General features: G+C 39.4%; 1 protein-coding gene across 4 annotated transcripts in view; it reads left to right on the forward strand.

Annotated features, from left to right (window-relative positions):
- The window catches only part of TBCD (tubulin folding cofactor D), a 256,152-nt gene that overhangs the window by 119,946 nt on the left and 114,755 nt on the right, over positions 1–21,451 (forward strand). For all 4 annotated transcript variants that reach the window (XM_054047295.1, XM_054047293.1, XM_054047291.1 and 1 more), the window contains exons 16-18: positions 2,446–2,503; positions 11,387–11,416; positions 17,407–17,492. In XM_054047295.1, the coding sequence (XP_053903270.1) occupies positions 2,446–2,503; positions 11,387–11,416; positions 17,407–17,492 (174 nt within the window). The remainder of the gene's footprint in view (positions 1–2,445; positions 2,504–11,386; positions 11,417–17,406; positions 17,493–21,451) is intronic.

Raw genomic sequence — 21,451 nt, forward strand, 5'->3', positions numbered from 1 at the left:
TGCTGGGTTCGGCAGAGCTGTGTTACGATCTATACGTCCGTGAATTCCTACCCACCTCCAGGGGTACTGCTTGGGAGTTACCTAATATGGAATGGACATGAGCAAGCACTCGAAGAAGAAAAGATAGTTACCTTTTCCTTAATTGGTGTTCTTCGAGATGTGTTGCTCATGTCCATTCCATAACTTGCCATTCTTCCTCACGGTTGGAGTTTCCGGCAAGAAGGAACTGAGGGTGGGGGGAGCTGGTGGCGCCCCTCATACCGCGCCATGCAGGTACCACACCAGAGGGCGCCAGAGCCGGTCCCCTACGGATACTGCTGAGGGAAATACTTGCGTCACTGGTGCATGAGCACACACACCTAATATGGAATGGACATGAGCAACACATCTCGAAGAACACCAGTTATGGAGAAGGTAACTGTCTTTTCAGATATTAAAAATTTGCATTGCAATTAATCTTTAGGAAGCATGGTTTACTCATGCTTTTTGTAGCAAAGTTTTTACGTCATCTTGTGGTTCTGTAATCCCTTCTAAGCTTCAAGGTGTAGTGTATGTTATTGCAATGTCTTGTATGGTTGTCATTACTTCGGTTTGTTTTACATATATCTTACATAATACATTTGACTTGCTGTGTTGACCCGTGGGGTAGTTCGTAACCTATTACTTTTTAATATTCTTTTAAAAAGGTGCTATGTTGATTCCAACTCCAGATAAGTTAGGCACTTGTGTGCAAACCTAATGTTCTGCTAAATTAAAAAACCGAAAACTTGTCAGAGAATCAGGGCATAATTTTAAGTGTTTGCCATTGACAGCTTAATACATGTATTTAAAACGAAAGTAAATCTAACATTTACTACAAAAAGGTATATATTCATAGACTATTCATCAAATATTTTGATACAATGTGACTTTATTCATTTGCATTGAGTGGGAGATCTATTGCATATTAGGGGAGTAAGTGAAAACACACACGGATAATGTATCAAAAGTTGTATTTTTGTCAATTGTAGTACAGTTTTCAGTGTTTGATACTACTAAATGGTATACTAGTAAGTGTACTGGACCATACTTTGTTTAAAAAAGTAATCTTAGTGACTTGAGACATCGGAACATTGTCTTCTATCAAATCATTACTGAAAGATGGGGATTAATCACCAATTGCTGAGCTCTATAATCTAAAACATAGCATAGTAGAGCAGAAAGTAATTATTTTATGTTCCAGACTTGTAATCTTGCCTATCACCATGTCTCAGTAGAGATACTACACTGAGAATGGTATCTGATTCTTTGTTCTAGAATTGACTATGAGATGCTATTGAACTGACACCAATGACTAGTAGAGCTTTGATTTTAATTGAATTTAAAAGTTAGTCTTTTTAAAATGTCTTGAAATCCTAATTTAGTTTTATTTTCATGTATGTCTAAATATTTTCGGCATAAATATATTTAAAGACGTGTTCATGTAATGTGAAGGTTATACATTAAAATACTGAAAAGTTTGGTATTGAAAAAGCAATGGGATAATATTAACAATGTTACAGTTCTTGTTGGTTGCTGGTCCATGATCCTTAAGCTACCCAGTGGATTCAAATAGACGGTATCTACTGTGGATGAGCATTAATCAGAATTGCCAGTGCAGGCCAGTTTCTGGCTTTTCCAATTTGTGTTCCCCTTAATTCCTGCTGTCCGTTGGCCAAGGTGGGATGAGAACTTGATTATTTTTGAACTGGGAAATATTTTATCCTATGCTGCAGAGAATTAAACTATGCCTAATCATGTCTCTGGATTGTTTTTCCCCTTAATGAGCTGTCTTAAATAAAATTCACTTGTGCATTTGTTCTTATTCAGTGTATCAAAAGGGGTAAGGAAGTTTGCTCTTTAAAATACAGTCCTGTCCATGTGTAACTTCCATTCATCTGAGAATCTCAAGACACTGTTAATGAAGCCTCATGAAACTCCAGAGATTACATGCTGCTAAAGTGTGTTTTTAATGCTCTAGTCTTCTGGCTGTCGGTAATGCAAATAGAAAGAACTCTGTACTGTGAATTGACTAGATATACTATTTATTGCCTTTAAGGTTTTCTACTTATCAGATATTCTTTTATGAATGTCTCCATTCTACAAATAATAACAAAAGTTTGCAAGACCTGTTTAATAATGTGTGCATATTGTGGATTGTGTCAATACTCTCTTTTGCCAACTCACTATAAAGTCATGTCAACTGTGCTTGAACCGGGCTTGCTGCTTGCACATTTCCTTAATTTCCAAAAATGTGGGAAACAATTCTATGAATACATAAACTATAACTCTGGTTTGCATTAACAAATTGTAACTTCTTTCCAGGGAATCCTGAGTATCCATATGGAAGGTTAAATGTTGGCATGCTGTTTGTAAATTGTTAATTTTTATATTTTATTACTTATACACTGTGTTTTTCTTTTCCAGTGCATTGGTAATAGCTGCAGTGTTTGACCGTGATATTAACTGCAGAAGAGCTGCCTCTGTAAGTTACTGGTTTTGTTTATGCCTTTCTTTTTTAAAAATTCCTTTATAGTTTGCTTGCAATACAAGCTAATTATGTAGAGCTAGAGTATTTGAACAAAATATTGTATGTCATGAACAGTAAGTACTTTGTTAAACCCCTAAAGAATATGGTCTGAGTGCATATTAAAAATACAAAAAACACAGCTTTACATTTCATATAATGGGTCCATAGTTAAAATCTGAGCTATTGTTACCACATTTCCATAGTGCAATATATGTCATGTCTCAGAAGAGCTATTTAGTAATACACTGTGACTATGTAATATACATAAGGGTCACTACTAATATATAAAACTCTACTGAATCTTAACTATGCTATGTGGCATCTAGTGTGAAGTTGTTCTGTTCTCATTGCGTGTCCATTCTCATTTTCTAACTGCAGTAAATTTTTTAAAAATTCATTTATGTAGAAGGAAAGAGGTTGACTTGTAAAGATTAAGCTCCTTTTGTAGAGCTAGGACATTTGTTAGTCACCTATGTAAGTATCTAGGCTAGGATAAGAAGGAAGGGCCAGGAACACCAAAGTGTGTCGTATAGAAACTCTATGCAGGACACTGATGGTGGCAAAAAGATAGGAAGAAAGCTTGACTGTCGAGGAGGAGGAAGTGTAGAAAGCTTGACTGTCGTGGAGGAGGAAGTGTATGGAGGGGAAGTTATGATATTCAAGTGGGGTGGGGGGAAAGGGAGGAGAGGAGAGGCTTGTTATGCCTGGGGATGTAATTCCATATGATGTAATGTATATGTAACTTGATTAGATTGGATTTTTTACTTATAAAGATCCTAGCCCTGAGGAAGGAGTCTCAACCTTACAACAACTAGAACAAACAATATCTCATGGAAAAGTTAAAAACCTATAACATATTTAATGAATAGTCTATATAAATAACACAAAAAACATAAAAATATCCATCAACAAACCCATGTGTCCCTATCACATGAACCATCTTTCCAGTGCCCAAAAAGAACAGTGGGCTCTGTAGCGTACCCAGAAAGTTAAGAAATCTAGTCTCTTAATTGGGTTAATGTATTCCAAAGCCAAGAAAGATTCCTCACAGAAAATGCTCTGATAGCATCTCTGTCTCTTACAGTCCCCTCTATTTAAAAGCTCAAGCTGCTGACTGAAGCTGCCGCATTACCACTTAGAGAGGGAGTCAGTTGTCTGTGTGACCAGATCCCAAACCATTTGTGGCTTTATAGGTTAAAACCAAAACCTTGCATTTCACCTAGAAGTTAATAGGAACAAGAGCAGAGCATAGACTACTGGTATAATATGATCCCTGCGTAATGTCTCTGTCAACAAATGGGTGGCAGCTACGCTTGCTGCCCTAGTTTCAGCTTCTGTATAGTCAGAACATGTTGCCCCATGTAGAGTGCATTGTACTAGACTAATTTCAAAATCACAAATTATTGCAGTAAGGTCTGTGTATGAAACTAAAGGTTTACACCCTCTTTATTCTAGGCATAGATGAAGAAAAAGCACTGAGAATGAAATTGTCTAGAAACTAATTACCAGAGTTAATTTTCATTTTTCAAACTGAGAAATATAGGGGAAAAAACGAGTAGTATAAATGGTGAAAAATGAATTAAATTTTAAAAACTTGTTTTAATAATCCAAATAACTTGTTGTAACATATGTATAAAAACATGATTTTCAACCTGACTGCACCTTTGAGTGCACTGCTAAAAAGAATTTTGTATGAATGCTCCATATACATTCTTTATTCATTGATGCAACAAATTAACTAATTTCAAGAGCAAAGTGATTCTCAGAATTCTTTTCTGAAAGAACATTTTGTACTAACTGATTGTAGATTGATTCCCAGTGCCATTTCTACATCTGAACTGGTTCACATAAGCCTTGGGTAAAGTGAAGCTGTTTAAATAATTTTTTTCCAGGGTGTGTACTCTGTCCTTGCAGATGATTTGCTTAGTACTCTAATGGGATTTTATTTGTCTCTAAGTTTTATGATTCTGTGTCTAAATAGTAAAACTGATAGTTTGACTATGAATAAGGTGTCAAAATTAATACTGATTAGAACAATACTTACTAATTAGGCTTAGTGTGGATTGCCATTCTGTATTTCAAATGGATACAAATTAAAATACAATGATTTGGTTGTTTTTGCTATTACTGTCCTTGTATACCTAGCAGACAGCTTGAAAACATGATTTTAACGTGGTTCATCACTAAAAAGTTAGTGTATTATATAAGGCTTTGGCACATTTTTATTGTGTGCTATTTATCTCCTTCCTTGGTTTAGGTGTGGTTTTTGTAGATGGGTATGGAAAGCAGGGCTACTGTCTATTGATGGTAAAATGTACCTTCTGTGCTGTGCTTTGGCTAGTTTCTGGATGGAAGCTTACACTATTTGAAGGAATCAAAGACTTTGGTAATTTAATCATACTGATCCTTCCCAGTTCAGATTGTGCTGTAATCATAGCTGCAGGGTAACGTTGCATACGGTATGTCTGTTAAGTCCCACCCTAACTGCACTCCTCATTGCACCAAAGAATTGCTTCTCGTAGAGAACTGAAACTATTTTAAGAGGAAGTCTGTAGAAAATAGTCACCCAGTGCGGTAAATGTTTTTATGAATATGCTCTAGTTGATATCAGGTAGATTCTTGAAACTCTTGCATTTTTATGTTTTTACAAAAAATAAACCAACAACAAAACAAATACATAAATAGAATTTGAATTTCTTTAAAAAACTGAGGGCAGAACCACAATTGCAAGGGATTTGTTTAGTATCTAAATTAGTGGGTTTAAAAAAGTATACAAATGTATCATTTTGAAAATGTGTATAAGGTGGGTTGTTTGATTTGTATATTACTAATGTCAATTCAAATTGGAAACCCTGTAAAGAATGTGGGAATATGATGAAGCATATTTCTCTCTCAAAACAAATTAAATTGTGTGCTCTGTAAATGTATTTCAATTTAAAAAATGGTATCTACAGAAAGTCATTCAGAATATTGTGTTGCGTTTATAGTTTGCTGAATTAAGAATTTTTTAAAAAAAAGTATGACCAATTCATAGTTGTATATTTCCACTTCCGTTATTTTCTTGCCAATTTTAACTTGGTGTAATTAAAAGGCCATTTCTTTTGCTTAACTTGGTGGCTTGATAATACCACCTGGCATAATGTTTTTTAAATTAGCCTCTCCTTCTCTTGTATCAGTGGTTGGTTTAAGGGAGGACTGGTACCACTGATTTCACTGTTTGGATTGCTCTATTGCATGAACTAGAAACGTATAGTTATAGCTTTTTAGTATATCTGTAATTAGATGTTTCTGTTAGCATTTTCTGCTTTGAATTTGGAAGCAGGGCTGAGAAATATTTTCTTGAGACGCAAGATGGGTGAGGTAATCTCTTTTATTGGACTAACTTCTGTTTGTGAGAGAGGTGTTGGTGTATGTTAAAAAGTGAGGTCAGCCCAGCTACATTACTCAGGGGTGTGAAAAATCCACACCTCTGAGCGGTGTAGTTAAGCTGACGTAACCCCCAGCGTAGACAGTGTAAATTGAAGGAAGAATTCTTCAGTTAGTGTAGCTATTGCCTCTTGGGAAGGTGTATTACCTATGCCTCATGGAAGAATCCCTCCTGTTGGCGTAGGAAGTGTCTACGCTGAAGCACTACTGTGGTGCAGCTCCCTTTCACCCACTAGATACCTGTAAATTCAGTTTCTTATATGAAGGATTTCATCCCTGATGTCCGTGACTTCAAGTCTGTTCATAAGAGAATTTAAAATTCTAGTGACTTGCAACAAATTATATTTTATAATGATAGTTACTTTGTGTTTGTCTTAAATTGTTTACACAGAGCTTAAGCAATCCTTCCAATCAGTGGCCGTGGAGCACCTTTAAAGTTTGGAGGCATGGAAGGAGGCAGGGCCGGCTCCAGGGTTTTTGCTGCCCCAGGCAGCCAAAAGAGGGAAAAAAAAAAAAAAAAAAAGAAAAGCTGTGATCACGATCTGCGGCAGCAATTTGGCGGGAGGTCCTTCGCTCTGAGCAGGAGTGAAGGACCGTCCGCCGAATTGCCGCCGAATAGCCCCCCTCCGGAGTGGTCGCCCCAAGCACCTGCTTGCCAAGCTGGTGCCTGGAGCCGGCCCTGGAAGGAGGTGTCAGTTCCAGCCCCTGGTGGGGGTCAGAGGTACCAGGATGGGGTTGAGTCTTGCTGTGGATGGGCAGGGGGATGGAGGGAGAGATGAAGAAGAAGCCTGCCTCAAACTCACCCTGCAGCATCTCCTGTTCTGCAGAGCTGGCTCAGCTCTCTACTCTAGCCCCTTGAGTCTCAACGCAGTGTGCAGGCAGGCAACCTCCCACCCCCACACACAGTGATTCTGGTGTCTCTGGATCCCTTGCCATGAGCTGGGCTAAAAATTTTTAAAAAAGCCTGTGGTTTGGGTGCCCTCCTATTCCCATCTCAGTTGCCTGTTCTTCCAATATTTTTCTAATACCTTTATGTCCATTCTTTGTCAGCACTTCACCATTCAGATTTATGAAGATACCTCTGTTTTTTATTTGAAGGGTACCAAAGCCCTTAATTCATCCCCTTTTGTCTCCCTTGAGATCAACACATTAGATCAAATTGTGTTCAAGAAGATTATGTGTAGAATGGTTGGCTGACTGCGTTTCCTACTGTTATTTCTTAGTGGAACCATTTCAAGGCCACGTTAAGGCTCATCATGCAGTTAGATGCATGCCAACAATCATTGCCAGCCTAAGGTCAGTATCCATCCTGGAGATTTGGAGAGTGGTCACATGGAGTATTAACTGTTGCTTAGAATCACTGTTGCATAAGGAATCCAATTTTTGTCTTAAATTGCTCTTCACTCCCCCTAACCTTCGGAGGAGGATGCAACAGGAGCTGATTTGAACTTAAAGAGAAGACCATATGGAGTCTGCTGCCTTCTAGGTCAGCCTAAAGATTCCCCACTGGATATTAGACGTTTAGAGCTTTAAAGCTTCTGTGGGGTTGATGGCAATTTGATTTCTTTTTTCAATTGTACGGGGATAAGAAAGCTGGAGGGGAAGAGATGGTAAAGATACCCAAGTTAGTTATTGGGAATGGGAATGGAAGAGTAAGTGAAAAAGCAAATGATAGGAATTTAAAAGGAATCAAACAATAATTAGGTATGGAGACAGGGATAGTTTTAAAAAAAATGAGGAATTGGATGATGTGCGTCCATTACTTTCCTTATGTGTACCGATACTATGTATGTTTTTCTCTCTGTAAGCCCTAGTCCTGCATGCTGATAGACATGTGTGGATCCTTGATGCTGTTGAGCACTGGGAAGGTGTGATTGAGTTAGAACATAAAAAAGCATCTAAAAGAATCTGACTTCTTTGACCCTTTAATATTGGTAAAAACAAATGAAAAAATAATTCCCAAGAGAGATGATTTATATCAAGTTTTAATTTTTAAGCCCAAATTTTGTAGAACTCCAGAAATCGGGCTATCTAATGGAAGTGCTGACACAATTTAACCAGAGTAATGTGAAAAATGAAGCTCATTTTAGAGGTACATGCAGTAATGTTGGTAGTAGCCAGGTGGTTTCTGAATATGAAGTTAAAATAAACTTCTGGAGACTATCGTTGTTTAACACGCCTTTCTTTCTTTTGGCTTTTTGTTTGAATTCTGTTGACAGTATTTTCTCATTAAAATGAGTCACATTTCACCGAGACTTAACAAAAGATAGTAGGTACGAAAGTATCCATTGGCTTTTTTGGATACTTACCAACAGTTCAAGCTAAGACAGGTTCAACTTGACACAAATACAAAAATAATAAAAATAAAAATTAATCCTAAACAACCACTCCCCGCAAATGAAATTGGCTGTCATAGTTTTAACCAAAATTAGCTTACAGTTATGGAAAGTTTCAAAGAGCTGTTGAATTGTGTTTGGCAAATAAAGCAAATGTTTAGATATTTTACAAATTGTAATCTGTATAGCGTCTAATGCTTGTACAATATATTGAAACATACATTTTTTTCAAAGTCTGTTGGACTGAAATGTTAGATTGTTTCATTGAACAATAAAAACTCTTAATGCCAACATCTAGACTAAGAAATATGAAAAGAAAACTTTTTGAAGTCCGTGGGAATTGTGCATGTTTACCTGAAGGCAGAACTGGTCCTTAGTAAGTCATTTATGAAGTTTAGTAGTCTCTTACTAAATTATCTTTTGTTGAGGGCATTTCTTTTCAGTTTACCTAATTAATATATTTAATGAAACCAATTTATTCATTATAGAAGGCATATTTTACTTGGTTAGACGAATGATGTTTCTACCATGTTTACTTTAGCGAATTCGGTTTAGATTTTCATCTGCATGTTGTTTTTTAAACTGATATAGAAAATGCAAAAGTAAAACAATAGCAGAATGTAAAAATATACAGTACATTAAGGATGGTTATTCTGTAAAGGCTTCACTTATAATAGCTATCTGGCTAACATGTTATATTCAGTGTAAAATTCCTCTTTCCATTAATGACTAGTTTATGGTTATACTACAATATATTACACTGAATGGAGACTTATCCAGACAGTCAGAATGCTGGTTGGCTGTTAATTGCAGATATTTTATAAATAAAACAAAAAAACTTCAGCCAGTCTGAAATCAGTACTGTAGAGCTTAAAAATACAGATGTCCAAACTCTGCTATTACTGAATTTGGTCCTGTATATTTATGGATAATCTGGCCACTTACTTGATTAAAACACTTCCTAAGCTAATCATAATGCAGCTGGTCAGTGATTGAATTGCTGAGTCACCTTAGGGGTATAGGCATTAAGGGTGAGAGCCATATCCCGTTGCAGCCCCTTTATGCCAGGGAAAAGGGCCTGAGCAGTGTGTAAAGGAGTCCTATGAAAGCCCTGTATCTGACCAGGAAGAATTACCCTGATTCAGGCACTGAGAGAGGCCACTGTCAGTTGTCTTCTGAGGACCTCCTTGCAGGTCATGGCATAGGGGTATGCTGGAGGATAGGGATGTAAAATAGTAAATGGTTTACAGATTAACCCAGGGGTCAGCAAACTTGGGGCCCCTGGGGTTCTCACCTCTGTCCCTGGCGGGGCCGGCTCCAGCCCGCCCGGCTGCGGCGGGCGGTTCGGCCAGGAGAGTGGGGCTGCCGTGGTCCAGCTGGGAGAGTGGGGTGGGGCTGCGAGGCTGCCGTGCTCCGGCCGGCGTCGCGGGGCGGGGCTGCCGCGCTCCGGCCGGCGCTCTGGCCTGCGGAGCGGGGCCCCCGAAGACGACCGCCGCCGGGGCGAATCGGCCTAAAGCCGGCCCTGCTGGCTGCCCCCCATCTCTCTCCTCCCCCCGCTCCCTCCCTCCCGCTAGCCAGAGCGCACACTCTGCTGCAAACTGAACACAAGTACAGTGGAACCCCACTATAACGTGACCCCTCATTTACCACGATTGAATTTTTTGGACCCCAATGATCGCGTTATATGGGGTTCCACTGTATATATGTAGTGCTCTAATTATATGTATTCTATTTTCTTTATGATCTGTTTATTGCCAGGCATAAGAAGTGTACATCAATTAAGATGCCTTCAAGTTTTACAAGCTCAGAGACTGATATTTTAACATGCTTTCATACCTGAATGTTTCAAATATCAGTGTTCAGTACTCAAGAATAAACAGCTAAAGCAGTAGGGTCCCAATCATGCTGCTCTCAACAGCCTCTAAGTATTGTATTTAACTAAGCTTGGCAGAATTAGATTTTTATTTTTTATAATTTTGATTGGATAATATTGGTTTATTTTTAAGCATTTTTTTCTATTTATATCTAGTTAAATTTTCAGTTGTGAAAAATTATGGGGTGTGTGTCAGGCAATGAGGGAGTTAGACAATTATTTAATGACAGTTGATGTTGTGATTAAAAGAATTAAACCTTTAATTGTTAAAACACAAATTGCCAACATCACATGTCAAAATATACGAAGTAAATATCCTTAAATCAAATTCTAAGTTCTCAAGCATCATTTTTCTTTCTTTGTCTATCTGTAAAATTCGATTATTATGGATGGAAATTTTTGTTGGTTTGTGTGACTGACATTTACCAACATATACTGATAAAACGAATCCTTCCAAGCCTATACATCACATGAACAAGGCATTATAACCGTGATATTATCTAAGGCTATGTCTACACTATCTGTTTTGTCAGTAAAACTGTTGTCAGTCAAGAGTGTGGGGGAAAAAGAACAAAGAAGACCATCTCCGTGACCAACATAATTTTTATCGACAAAAAGGTTGGTGCGGATAGCGCTATGTTAGCGGGAGGTGCTCTCCAGCCAACATAGCTACAGCTGCTTGTTGGGGGTGGTTTAATTGTGCCGACGAGAGAGCTCTCTACCATTGGCATAGAGCTGTGCTGCTGCAAGATCTGTAGTATAGACATAGCCTAAGATTCTTTATGGAAGATATCTGAAACTTTCCTAAAGCAGCTAAACAAGAAGAGCTGTCCTGATTCCTTTTGTCAAAGGGCACTGACTTTTGATTGTACTGTGAAGCCTTGTCTTAAGAATCAAAGGCTACTCTTATGGCTGTGATTGTTTTAGTCAACTTGCATTCTTAATCTGTTGTCCTGCAACAGACAGATTTGAAAGAGTATTGGAACAGAAAGCATCAGTGACCCCCCTCCACCCCCCAAAAAAACCCCAAAAAACAAAAAACCAACCCTTGAGGGCTTGTTCAAATAACAAAGCTGACTTTATTTTAAAAAGTAAAGCCATGGGTCATTTATATTGCTGTGTGTTTGTTTTGAATTCATCCTCTGGTGTTTATCAAAAAGCAAACTGACTCATTTTTGTATGTTTGTTCTCTCTGTTCTTTAGGCTGCCTTCCAGGAGAATGTTGGAAGACAGGTATAGTAACTTTTCTGATTCTTCATTAAACAAACTTCTTATATGTACATTGTAACATATAACTCCTAAAACCAAATGAGTAAAAGAACAACCAAATTTGGGGAACATTGTTTCAAAACAATCATGTAACATATTTTCATCATTTGAACCACAGGTTCTCATGTACTTTTTTCCCCTTTAAACTTAATTATGAGCTTTTAGGACATTAGTTCCAGAAAAAGCCTTTTAGCAAGTTGCTTCTAAAAAGCAAAACCTTGATGTAAAGTCACACAATATGCCTTAACTCGCATTAAGGTAAGTTAAGTGAACTACACAAGGCCTCACAGCAATTTGATCGCATAGTTAGGACTAGAACTCAGGAGTCCTCACTTCTGGTCCTGTGCTTTGTCCAGTAGGTCATGCTTTTTCTCAAACCATAATCTGAATTTTCCAATAAATTGGTTAGTTTTGAAGAAGTATGAGTTGCTCAAGTAGAAAAATCTGCTTTATTTCCATGTCACTTGGGAGGCAGATATTTCACAGCATAAAAGACTTAGAACAGTGGTTTTTCAACCTTTTCTCATTTGCGGACCCCTAAAAAATTTTGAATGGATAGACCCCGTTGGAAATCTTAGACATAGTCTGCGGACCCGTAGGGCTAAGTTTCCTCTAAGCTGCGCAGCTGGGTGGCCGTTAAGCAGGCTGTCAAGTGCCACGCGCTTCAGGTGTCCCTCCCCCAACTGCCATGCTGCTCCTGGGAGCCTCCTGCTTGCTGTGCAGAGTTGGGGTGCGGAGGGGGACACTGATGTCAGGGTGTCCCACTTGCCCCCTGCCCCTGTACCCCATCTCCACAGAGCAGGGTGTGGCACACAACAGGGCTCAGGACAGAGTAAGCTTTCTGGCAGTTGCTGTTGTGTCTGAACATGCTAATCTACTTAAAAGGGCAGCGTTCTCTCTCTCTGTCTTTCACACTCACCTCCCAACACATACTTGTATTATTATTGTTGTTGTTGTAACTTCTTGATACTACTTTCAAAGTGTGTTATTTTAGTTTTTTGACTGGTCTATGCATTTTATAATTTTTATTTCTCTCTTACGCTTAAATTTAATTCTTTGAGTAGTGAGTTCTAAAATGCCCAACCTCTCCTGGCTGGAGTAATTATCCCTATGGTAACTTCTTAAAAATATATATTATATCAAGTTTTTGGTTTCTCCTGGTGGCGCACATCCACACATTATCTCGATATGGTGTACATAACAAAATTCATTTCACACATGGATGGAAAAAATTAGAGGAAACACTGCCCCAGGGGTCCATGGACCCTAGGTTGAAAACTACTAATTAAAAACATCTTCATCTATGTGCTGAATACACTAACTGCTAAGGTTTCTAGAAGAAAGAAAAAAATTAGCCATGCAGTTATTTCCCATTCACAGTGCTAAAATAGTGTAAATACATTAACAAAATCTTTGAGATTGCAAATCAGGTGCATGACGTATAAAAAAACAAACAAGGACATTTAAGGTGATCTGAGAAGCTTCTCTGCAAGAGTCTGTGTTCAGGCACTCATGATGTTTTTTTTTCTCCTCTAAGAGCTGACATCACTGACACATACAGCAGAGCAGGAAGCTGTGTTCCATACACTAATATAGGTGTTAGTGATGTCATGTAGGTAAAGAAGCACAGAAGCTTCAAAACCTGATTTTAAACTATGCTGTAGTGCCAATATATTCCTGGCACTCTGCAATCTCACCATATCACATTTCCAGTATCTTGTTAAGGTTATCTGGGGTGTTCATTGGTATGGTATTTCCTCACTGCATGGTGTTATCTTGATTCTCATTTTACTAAGATTCTTTTATGCCACTTTGGCAGTGTAAAGAGGCCTTATAGTTTGTGTAAATGTGATACTGTACTGGGTATGTGTTGGCTGCTGTATTAAGGTCAAAACAAGATGTAGCTAATGATGGTCTCATCTTGCTTTCATCAGAAATAGGGGTGGGGGCAGGGGGCCATGGGCCCATTGCTTTTAAAAGTGGGAGGGGGAAAACCGTGATATGATAAAGTTTGCAGGCAATACAGAATTACTCAAAATAGTTAAGTCCAAAGCTGACTGCAAAGAGTTACAAAAGGATCTTGCAACTCGGGTGACTAGGCAACAAAATGGTAGATGCAATTCAGTGTTGATAAATGCAAAGCAATGCACATTGGAAAACATAATCCCAACTTTACGTAAAAAAATGATAGGTTCTAAAATTACTGCTACCACCCAAGAAAGATATCTTGGAGTCATTGTGGCTAGTTCCCTGAAAACATCTGCTGTGTGCAGCGGCAATAATAATAATAATAATAATAATATAATAAAAAGGTAATTTAAGAACCATTAGGAAAGGGATAGATAAGAGAGAAAATGTCATAATGACACTACATACATCCTTATTACACATATTATACTGTATTCTGGTCACCCTATCTGAAAAAAGTACAGAGAGGAGCAACAAAATAATTAGGGGTATGGAGCAGCTCTTTCCATATGAGGAAAGATTAAAAAGACTGGGACTGTTTAGCTTAAAAAAGAGACAGTTAAAGGGAGATATGATAGAAGTCTGTAAAATCATGAATGGTGTGAAGAAAGTGAATAAGGAAGTGTTGTTTCTCCTTCACATAACACAAGAACCAGGAGTCACACAATTAAATTAATAGGCAGTAGCAGGTTTAAAGCACACGTAAGGAAGTACTTCTTCGCACAACTCAAAGTCAATCTGTGGAACTTGTTGCCAAGGGATGTTGTGAAAGACAAAAGAATAACTAGGTTCAACGAAGAAATAGATAATTTTATGGAGGATAGGTTCATCAGTGACTATTAGCCAATATAGTCAGGGCTGCAAACCCATGTGACATGAGCTACTGTTGGATGACAGGATACTGGGCTAGATCAATTATGTTCTTATTCAAAAGGCCCCTATTCTAAGGTCAGTTTTCAGTGTTAGGCTTTCTGCACTCCAGCTGCCCCAAATTCTCTGTCATGCCAGCTGGGTGTTCACTCCTCTAGTGATGAGAGGGAGGCAATAAGGAATGTGTCCAGAACTGATGTGTTTTTCAGGATGAAGTTAGGATAATAGTGGAGGAAAGCTTCAAGGGTGGGTATCTTTTGTGATCGTGGCCTAACTAGGGCTGAGGTAAAACAGGAGGACATCCTGATTTCCTTGATACTCCAGAGTGTCTAGTCATTGCAGAGCAGTTCATACTGCCTCCACATCATGTGGTACTGGATAAAGCAATAAAACACCTCCCTATGATTTCAGCTTATACCAGATGGGGTGCAGCCCAAAGATGATGCAGGTTTTAAGCCAGCCCTACATATATATGAATGAGTCAGGTTTGTTTAAATGACTTCTCAAAAGTATCCAGGCAATTCCAACAAACTTTGGATGACTATGCTGCTTTAATTAAAAAAAAAAAAAAAAAAAAAAGTGTATGAACTGTCAACACCTGAAGCTAAGAAAATACATACTTGTCTTGGTGAGATGATAATTTTGATTATGCATACTTATTTTATAATGGAAGTGATTGTATAAATGGCTAAAATTATTTTTGCCTTATCCATAATATTGAGATTTCAGGATATTCTCTATCAGATCTAGATGTTTTCAATACATTATAACAGACTTCGGCTGAACAGATAGAACCACATATCCACGCAATTTGTTGTAGAATGGCCTGTGGGTTAAGTATTCATTTATGCTCTTCTTTTTCTGAAAATGTCAACTTTATTCCACCCTTTTACTAGGGAGGTCAAGAGAACTATACACAAGCTTACACTAACACTCTCATGTCCCTAGTACTAAATTTACTAAACCAGTTTCAGTTTCCCCTATGAGAGTTTATGCATTTTACATGTATGCCACATCCAGAAAATAAGAGTTCCCGTTGCAAATCTTAGCATTGTTTCTTTCGTTTTTAAAGATGTGGGCAAATTGAATGAATATTTGGCCACACATTTTCATTCAATGAAAGATTTATAGGGTTGTTTTTAGGTCAGTCAAAGAGGTTCAATCCCAAATTAACGTATAGGCAAAAAAGGTCATTGCCAGGCGTATGTTGATACATAAGGTCTGCATTTAAACTCATTACAGATTTAGCTAATGCACAGATAGACAACAGATACTGCATATGTTCTGGAGGGATCTACAACAAAATAGTAAATTAGCATGGCACAGATCTGACAGTGAAATGGAACAATATCTGTGACTCACCTCCTTCCTGTGGGAGGAGTAATGAACCATTTCTTGCTGCCTAGGAGAATGGCTACTTCAAACCATCAGATACACCCATTATATCTCTTTATCTCTGTATAATATGATGCAACAGACATCCTTTCTCTGAGTAGGTGGGAAGTAAAGTACTGATTCTACATCCAAAGCACTAATACCTTTAGTAATTAGATGAGGAAAAAAAGTGCTGTTTTGTTGCTTTCTTGTTCCTGACTGCATCAGCTCTGTAATGTGTCCTATCCTGGAGGTAAGAGAAGTATATGTGTCCGTGCCACAGCAAATATGTTGCTGTTCACTGTTACGGTGGATTTAAAGATTCCATGTAGGTGAAAGTTTTTTTTTTTTTTTTCTTTAAAAAGTCCCAGAATATATTTAAGAATAAATCAAAGTAGCACTCTTTTAAACAAAATTAATTTTAATATTGAAGTGCACTTTTTAAAAATCCTTTGACAGAATGGACACTTTCTAGATTATTTTGCATTCCTGTAGCCCCAGTGGAGAAGGAATGTAAACAAAAGAAATTCTCCAGTTTTCCTAGAACCTGTACTCCTGCACAGCATTCATTGTTTACATATCATGTGTCCTATCCCTTTTGTAACTGGGTGTAATGTGTTTGGTTATTGGCTAGTTTATGTTTGCCCTTAATTATGGGTCAAGTAGGCCATGCTATCTCCTCCATCAGGGAATATAACTTTGTATCAAAACATTATACTAAATGAAATCGGGGTCAGCCAATCAAAATTCTGAATATCTGAGCTATGTATGAGCAATTAGACATGACTGGCGGTGAATTTACAGCTGATGACTACGTGCATGATCATATGTTATGAGTGTTTTCTGAAAAGAGCAATAATACATTTGTATAGCACAATCAGAAGTGTGATTGCTGCTGTGGAATTAAATTTGTTGAAAAATTGCTGGGTTCTGTGAAAACTTTCTTTAGTTAAGGATAAACACATCATGAAATATATATAAACAGAGACTAGTAAGTAACTCTTATTTTTTTATATGTGGTGATTTTCTTTCCACTTGTCCCCTCCTACACAGTCGATACTGGGTGTTGTTCCTTTCATATGATCTGAAAACCTGATTCTGCTTATATGTAAAACTTGATAATATTTGTGTGATGTGTATATAGACAACATATAGTATGTGTGTATGTCTGTATATACAAGATTTATACAACATTATTTTCTGTAATAGTAACAATATTGCTAGTGTGGAACAAGTACACCTCTACGCCGATATAACATGACCCGATACAATACGAATTTGGATATAACGTGGTAAAGCAGTGCTCGGGGGGGCGGGGGCAGGGCTGCGCACTCCGGCGGTTCGATATAACACGGTTTCATCTATAACGCGGTAAGATTTTTTGGCTCCTGAGGACAGCGTTATATCGGGGTAGAGGTGTAATTGAAGGAAAAGCTCTTGTTTATAATGAAATTTGTCTTAAATGTAAATATCTACTCCAGCACATAGCTCGCCCGTGCCGCTTCTCGCCGCCCCCATTGGCCCGGGATGGCGAACCGCAGCCAGTGGGGGCTGCGATCGGCCGAACCTGCCGCGTCAGCAGGTAAATAAAACTGGCCCGGCCCGCCAAGGTAAGCACCCTGGCGAGCCGCGTGCCGAACGTTGCCGACCCCTGGTATAGGTGATATTTTAAACTGTTGTTGACCATTAATACAAAATTTGATCAGTCATAATAATTTTTTCTCTTCTATTAATATTGATAGGGGACTTTTCCACACGGCATTGACATTGTGACTGCAGCTGATTATTTTGCTGTTGGTAACAGAGTTAATTGTTTCCTTAATATAAGGTAAGTTCCCATGCATTAGTTTTCCTACACTTAAAGTGCCTGCTTCATTTAATAGAGATTTATCACCTTATTTTATGTTGTATTACCTTATAATATTATGTTTTTTAATAAAAAGAAAACTAATTTTTCTTATTCCTATCTGTGAACACAGATTATGTTTGGAACATGGCAAAAGTTTGAGTGAGGTGGCCCAAGGTTCTAAACTAGGTCTGATGTTTTTCAGTGTTAATTAACGATCAGTAAAAGGGGGTAACAAGCAAAGTGGTAAAATTTGCAGATGACCCAAAATTATTTAGTCAAGATTTGAGTAGATTCTGAGGGACTTAGAGGGAATCTAACACGACTAGGTGCACGGGCAGCATGATGGGAGAATAAATTTAATTGCTGACATATGCAAGGTAATGCCCGTTGAAAGGAGTAATTTGAACTACTTGTATCATTGCTGAGGTCTTGTCTATGTGGAAAGTTACAGTGAGGAAGCCAGGTGTGTGAATCTACAGCGCACCAGTTTCTTGTGTAGTAGTGTCCTGTGTGGACACTCCTTTAGTGCAGTGAAAGTCCTGGACTGCGGCTTAGTATGCTACTACTTCAAAGCACAGTAGTCTAAGCTGAATTCTGAGACTTTCACTGTGCTGTAGAAGTGTCCACATAGGAGATTACTGTGCAGCAAGCTGGTACTCTAGATTCACATGATGGCTTGCTGTGCAGTAGCTTGCCATATAGACAAGCCATAATTTCTATATTAACTGTAAACACTAATGATAAAGACCAGTGCATCATGATGGACAGCTCATTGAAAATCTTGACTCAATGTGCAGCAGTAGTTGAAAAAGCAAACAAAATGTTGTGTAGGCTGTATAAAGAGTTGGACAGAGAATAATAGTTAAATAATTAAAATGCTGTTGTAAATAAATGGTGTCTCTTTAGCTGGAATACTATGTTCAATTCTTGTAACCCATGTAAAAAACTGCTAACACAGAAATAGAGTGGTTTCAAAATCAGGTGATAAAAATGACTGGTAGCACAGAGACTTCCTTGTGAAGTGAGATTGAAAGACCAGGACTGTTTAGTTTAGAGAGATGGATTAGAGAGGGTCTCCTATTAATCTTCTCCTGATACAAGAGTAAGGGGACATTCAGTGAAACAGAAAACACATTTAAAACTGATACAAGGAAATATTAATTTCCCAATACAAACTTAATTTGTGGAACTTATTGCCAGAAGGTATCAAGACCAAGAGCTTAGCAAGATTCAGGGTATGTCTACACTGCAATGTAAGCCCTGGGTTAGTGGACTTGAGTCAGCTGACCCATGTTAGGGAGCCCTGGGCTTGCGCGTCTACATTGTATTTTAATCCTACATTAAGACTTTTCTAACCTGTATTTGAACCTAGGGCTTTGGCCTCCATGCTGCAATACACAGACCTGAGTTATAGTAACCATATCCCAGATTCGCTAGCGCCTCATCCCCTTTTTCCCCAGCCCCCCAATGTGGTCACTTTAGTTCTAGGACCATGGTGTACCGTGGGAAAACTTTGCTGCCCGCCCTGATGTTACAGGAAATTTGAAGTAACTTGCTTAGCAAAAGACTTGGTTGGTTCGCTCTCCATTGCAAACCCAGGAGGCTCTATGATAGTGTGCTTGTGGATTGGTGATCAAAAGAGAATGGGTTAATGCTGACCAGAGCTGCTGCCATTTGCAGAGTGAGGGTGGATTTCGTTTTCAATAGAGTGGATTGCAGATTGTTGGGATAGAGAGGACTAAGGAACTTTTCCCATGGAATTGTGGGATTTTTCCCGGCTGACTCCTGGGACTCAAGTCAGGTGGGGCTGCATCTACACTGCAAAGCAATAGGGCTTGGACCCTACATCCTGGCTTAACTCAAGTTCAGACCTTCCAGCCCTGCAGGGTCCACGCCCTGGGTTAGTGCAATTGCAGTGTAGACGCAAGTGGGGCTATGCTTGAGCCTGGGCTCAAGCACAGGCTTATGTTGCAGTGTAGACAATTAATTGCTTTATATTCAGCATATTTTTTTTTGTTTGCTTCAGGATGTGTTGCTCTGCTATGGGCACTGTATCTTGACTTGAGCCTACTCTGCTAGCAGCATAATGATTTAAGTATTCCCTTATCTCTGTGACTACACTTCTCTTTATTGTTGCATTATATGGAGTGCCATCTTAAAGTCAGAAGCATGTTCAGTTTTGGCCACCCTGTATTTCCCCCCTCTCTGTGTCAGTCTCCTGTTGCATTTGAGTAAGGGGAGGTGAAAAAGAATGGCTGTTGCACACATCATGCAAGGAATTATGCATTAAAAAATATAACAGATATCACACTGGGGTGTCGTGCCCACTCAGACAGTCAGGGCCGGCTCTGGCTTTTTTGCCGCCCTAGGCAAAAAAGCCCCCAGGGCCCACTGCTGCGGGCCCGCAATCCCCGACCTGCTGGAGCGCCGGGGGAAGGGCGGCGAGCCCGCTGCGGCTCCGCTCTCCCTGGCGGCCAGAATGCTGGGGGGAGGGCGGAGAGCCCCCGGCGGCCAGAGTCCCGGGAGGAGGGCGGAGAGCCTGGCCGGGGCTCTCCGCTCTCCCTGGCGGCCAGAGTGCCGGGAGCAGGGCGGAGAGCCTGGCTGGGGCTCTCCGCTCTCCCCGGCGGCCAGAACGCTGGGGGGAGGGCGGAGAGCCCCTGGCGGCCAGAGCGCCGGGAGGAGGGCGGAGAGCCCTGGCCGGGGCCCCGCTCTCCCCGACTGGCCGGAGCGCCGGGGGGAGGGCGGCGAGCCCGGTCGCGGCCCCGCTCTCGGGCCGGAGCGTCCTGCCGTGCCGCCCCCCTCCAGGCGCCGCCCCAAGCACATGCTTGGTGGGCTGGTGCCTGGAGCCGGCCCTGCAGACAGTATAGAGCTACAGACCAAATGCTAGGAAAACAAATGGGGAAACGGCACTCTCTGTACACGTACCTGCTTTTTAATTCCCACAAAGCAGAACAACAGGTTTAATGTTTTCCAGTCATCTTATTGTGATCCTATTCCCTTTGCTTGGGCTATATAGTGTTTTGTTTTGTTTTGTTTTCATTTAACTGATCTTTCTTTGTATTTGTACATAATTCCCAACTTATACCTCCTCTTTCCTTTCCCTACTCCACATGCTTTTTTTTACACATTGCTCATATCCCCCAACTAGCCTATCTTCAACCAAACCAAACTAGGGAAATGCAATTGGTCATATTCTCTGAAGTCTGTGGAACTGCACCAGTTTGCACCCGCAGAGCATATGGCCTACTACTTTTAAACTTTAAAAATGTACACAGCCTTAAAAGAAATAGTAGATTTTTCTGGCTTGGGAGTAGCGAGAAGTTTGTTTCTCTTCACTTTTTGTTTTATTTTGTTGATGCCTATGCTGTTATCTTTTCTTCCAAGCTCTCTGTTTCAGCTCTCTTTTTTTCATTGTGACTTTCAGTGTGATGTTACGCATTGGTGATAAAAATGTTTCTTTTGCTTAAGGGCAAAAATATTCTAAATTAAGAAGTCCTTTTTTATTTTGCCTGCTTACCAAGCTGATGATAAAGTATTTCACAGCTCACTCTAGATCCTATGGCTGTGCTTTTCTTTCCTTAATTGCTGCTGCACTGATCACTTTAAAAGGAATTTCACCTAGTTACTAAAGTGTGATTCCTTGAAACCATATTCACTATTCTTAATCAAGTTTTTGTTCATGAAGTGTGTTTGTCATCCCATCTGAGTTGTAATTAATTGGGTCAATACTTCATTAGTTCCTTAATTCTTTGTGTGAATGGCATCAAAACACAAGGGGATAGGTATATAGAAAATATGTACCATTACGTTATGGATGGAAGAATGGACCTCTCTGACAGGGCCTGTCTCCTTGATTGCTTGGGTATAATTGCTTAGGTAGTTTTAAAAAGCAGTAACATGGTGTACAGAGTCCATAGTTGTGATTTAGAATCTCAGCC

This window comes from Malaclemys terrapin, chromosome 13 (genome assembly GCF_027887155.1).
Source record: "Malaclemys terrapin pileata isolate rMalTer1 chromosome 13, rMalTer1.hap1, whole genome shotgun sequence".
Classification (NCBI taxonomy): domain Eukaryota; kingdom Metazoa; phylum Chordata; order Testudines; family Emydidae; genus Malaclemys; species Malaclemys terrapin.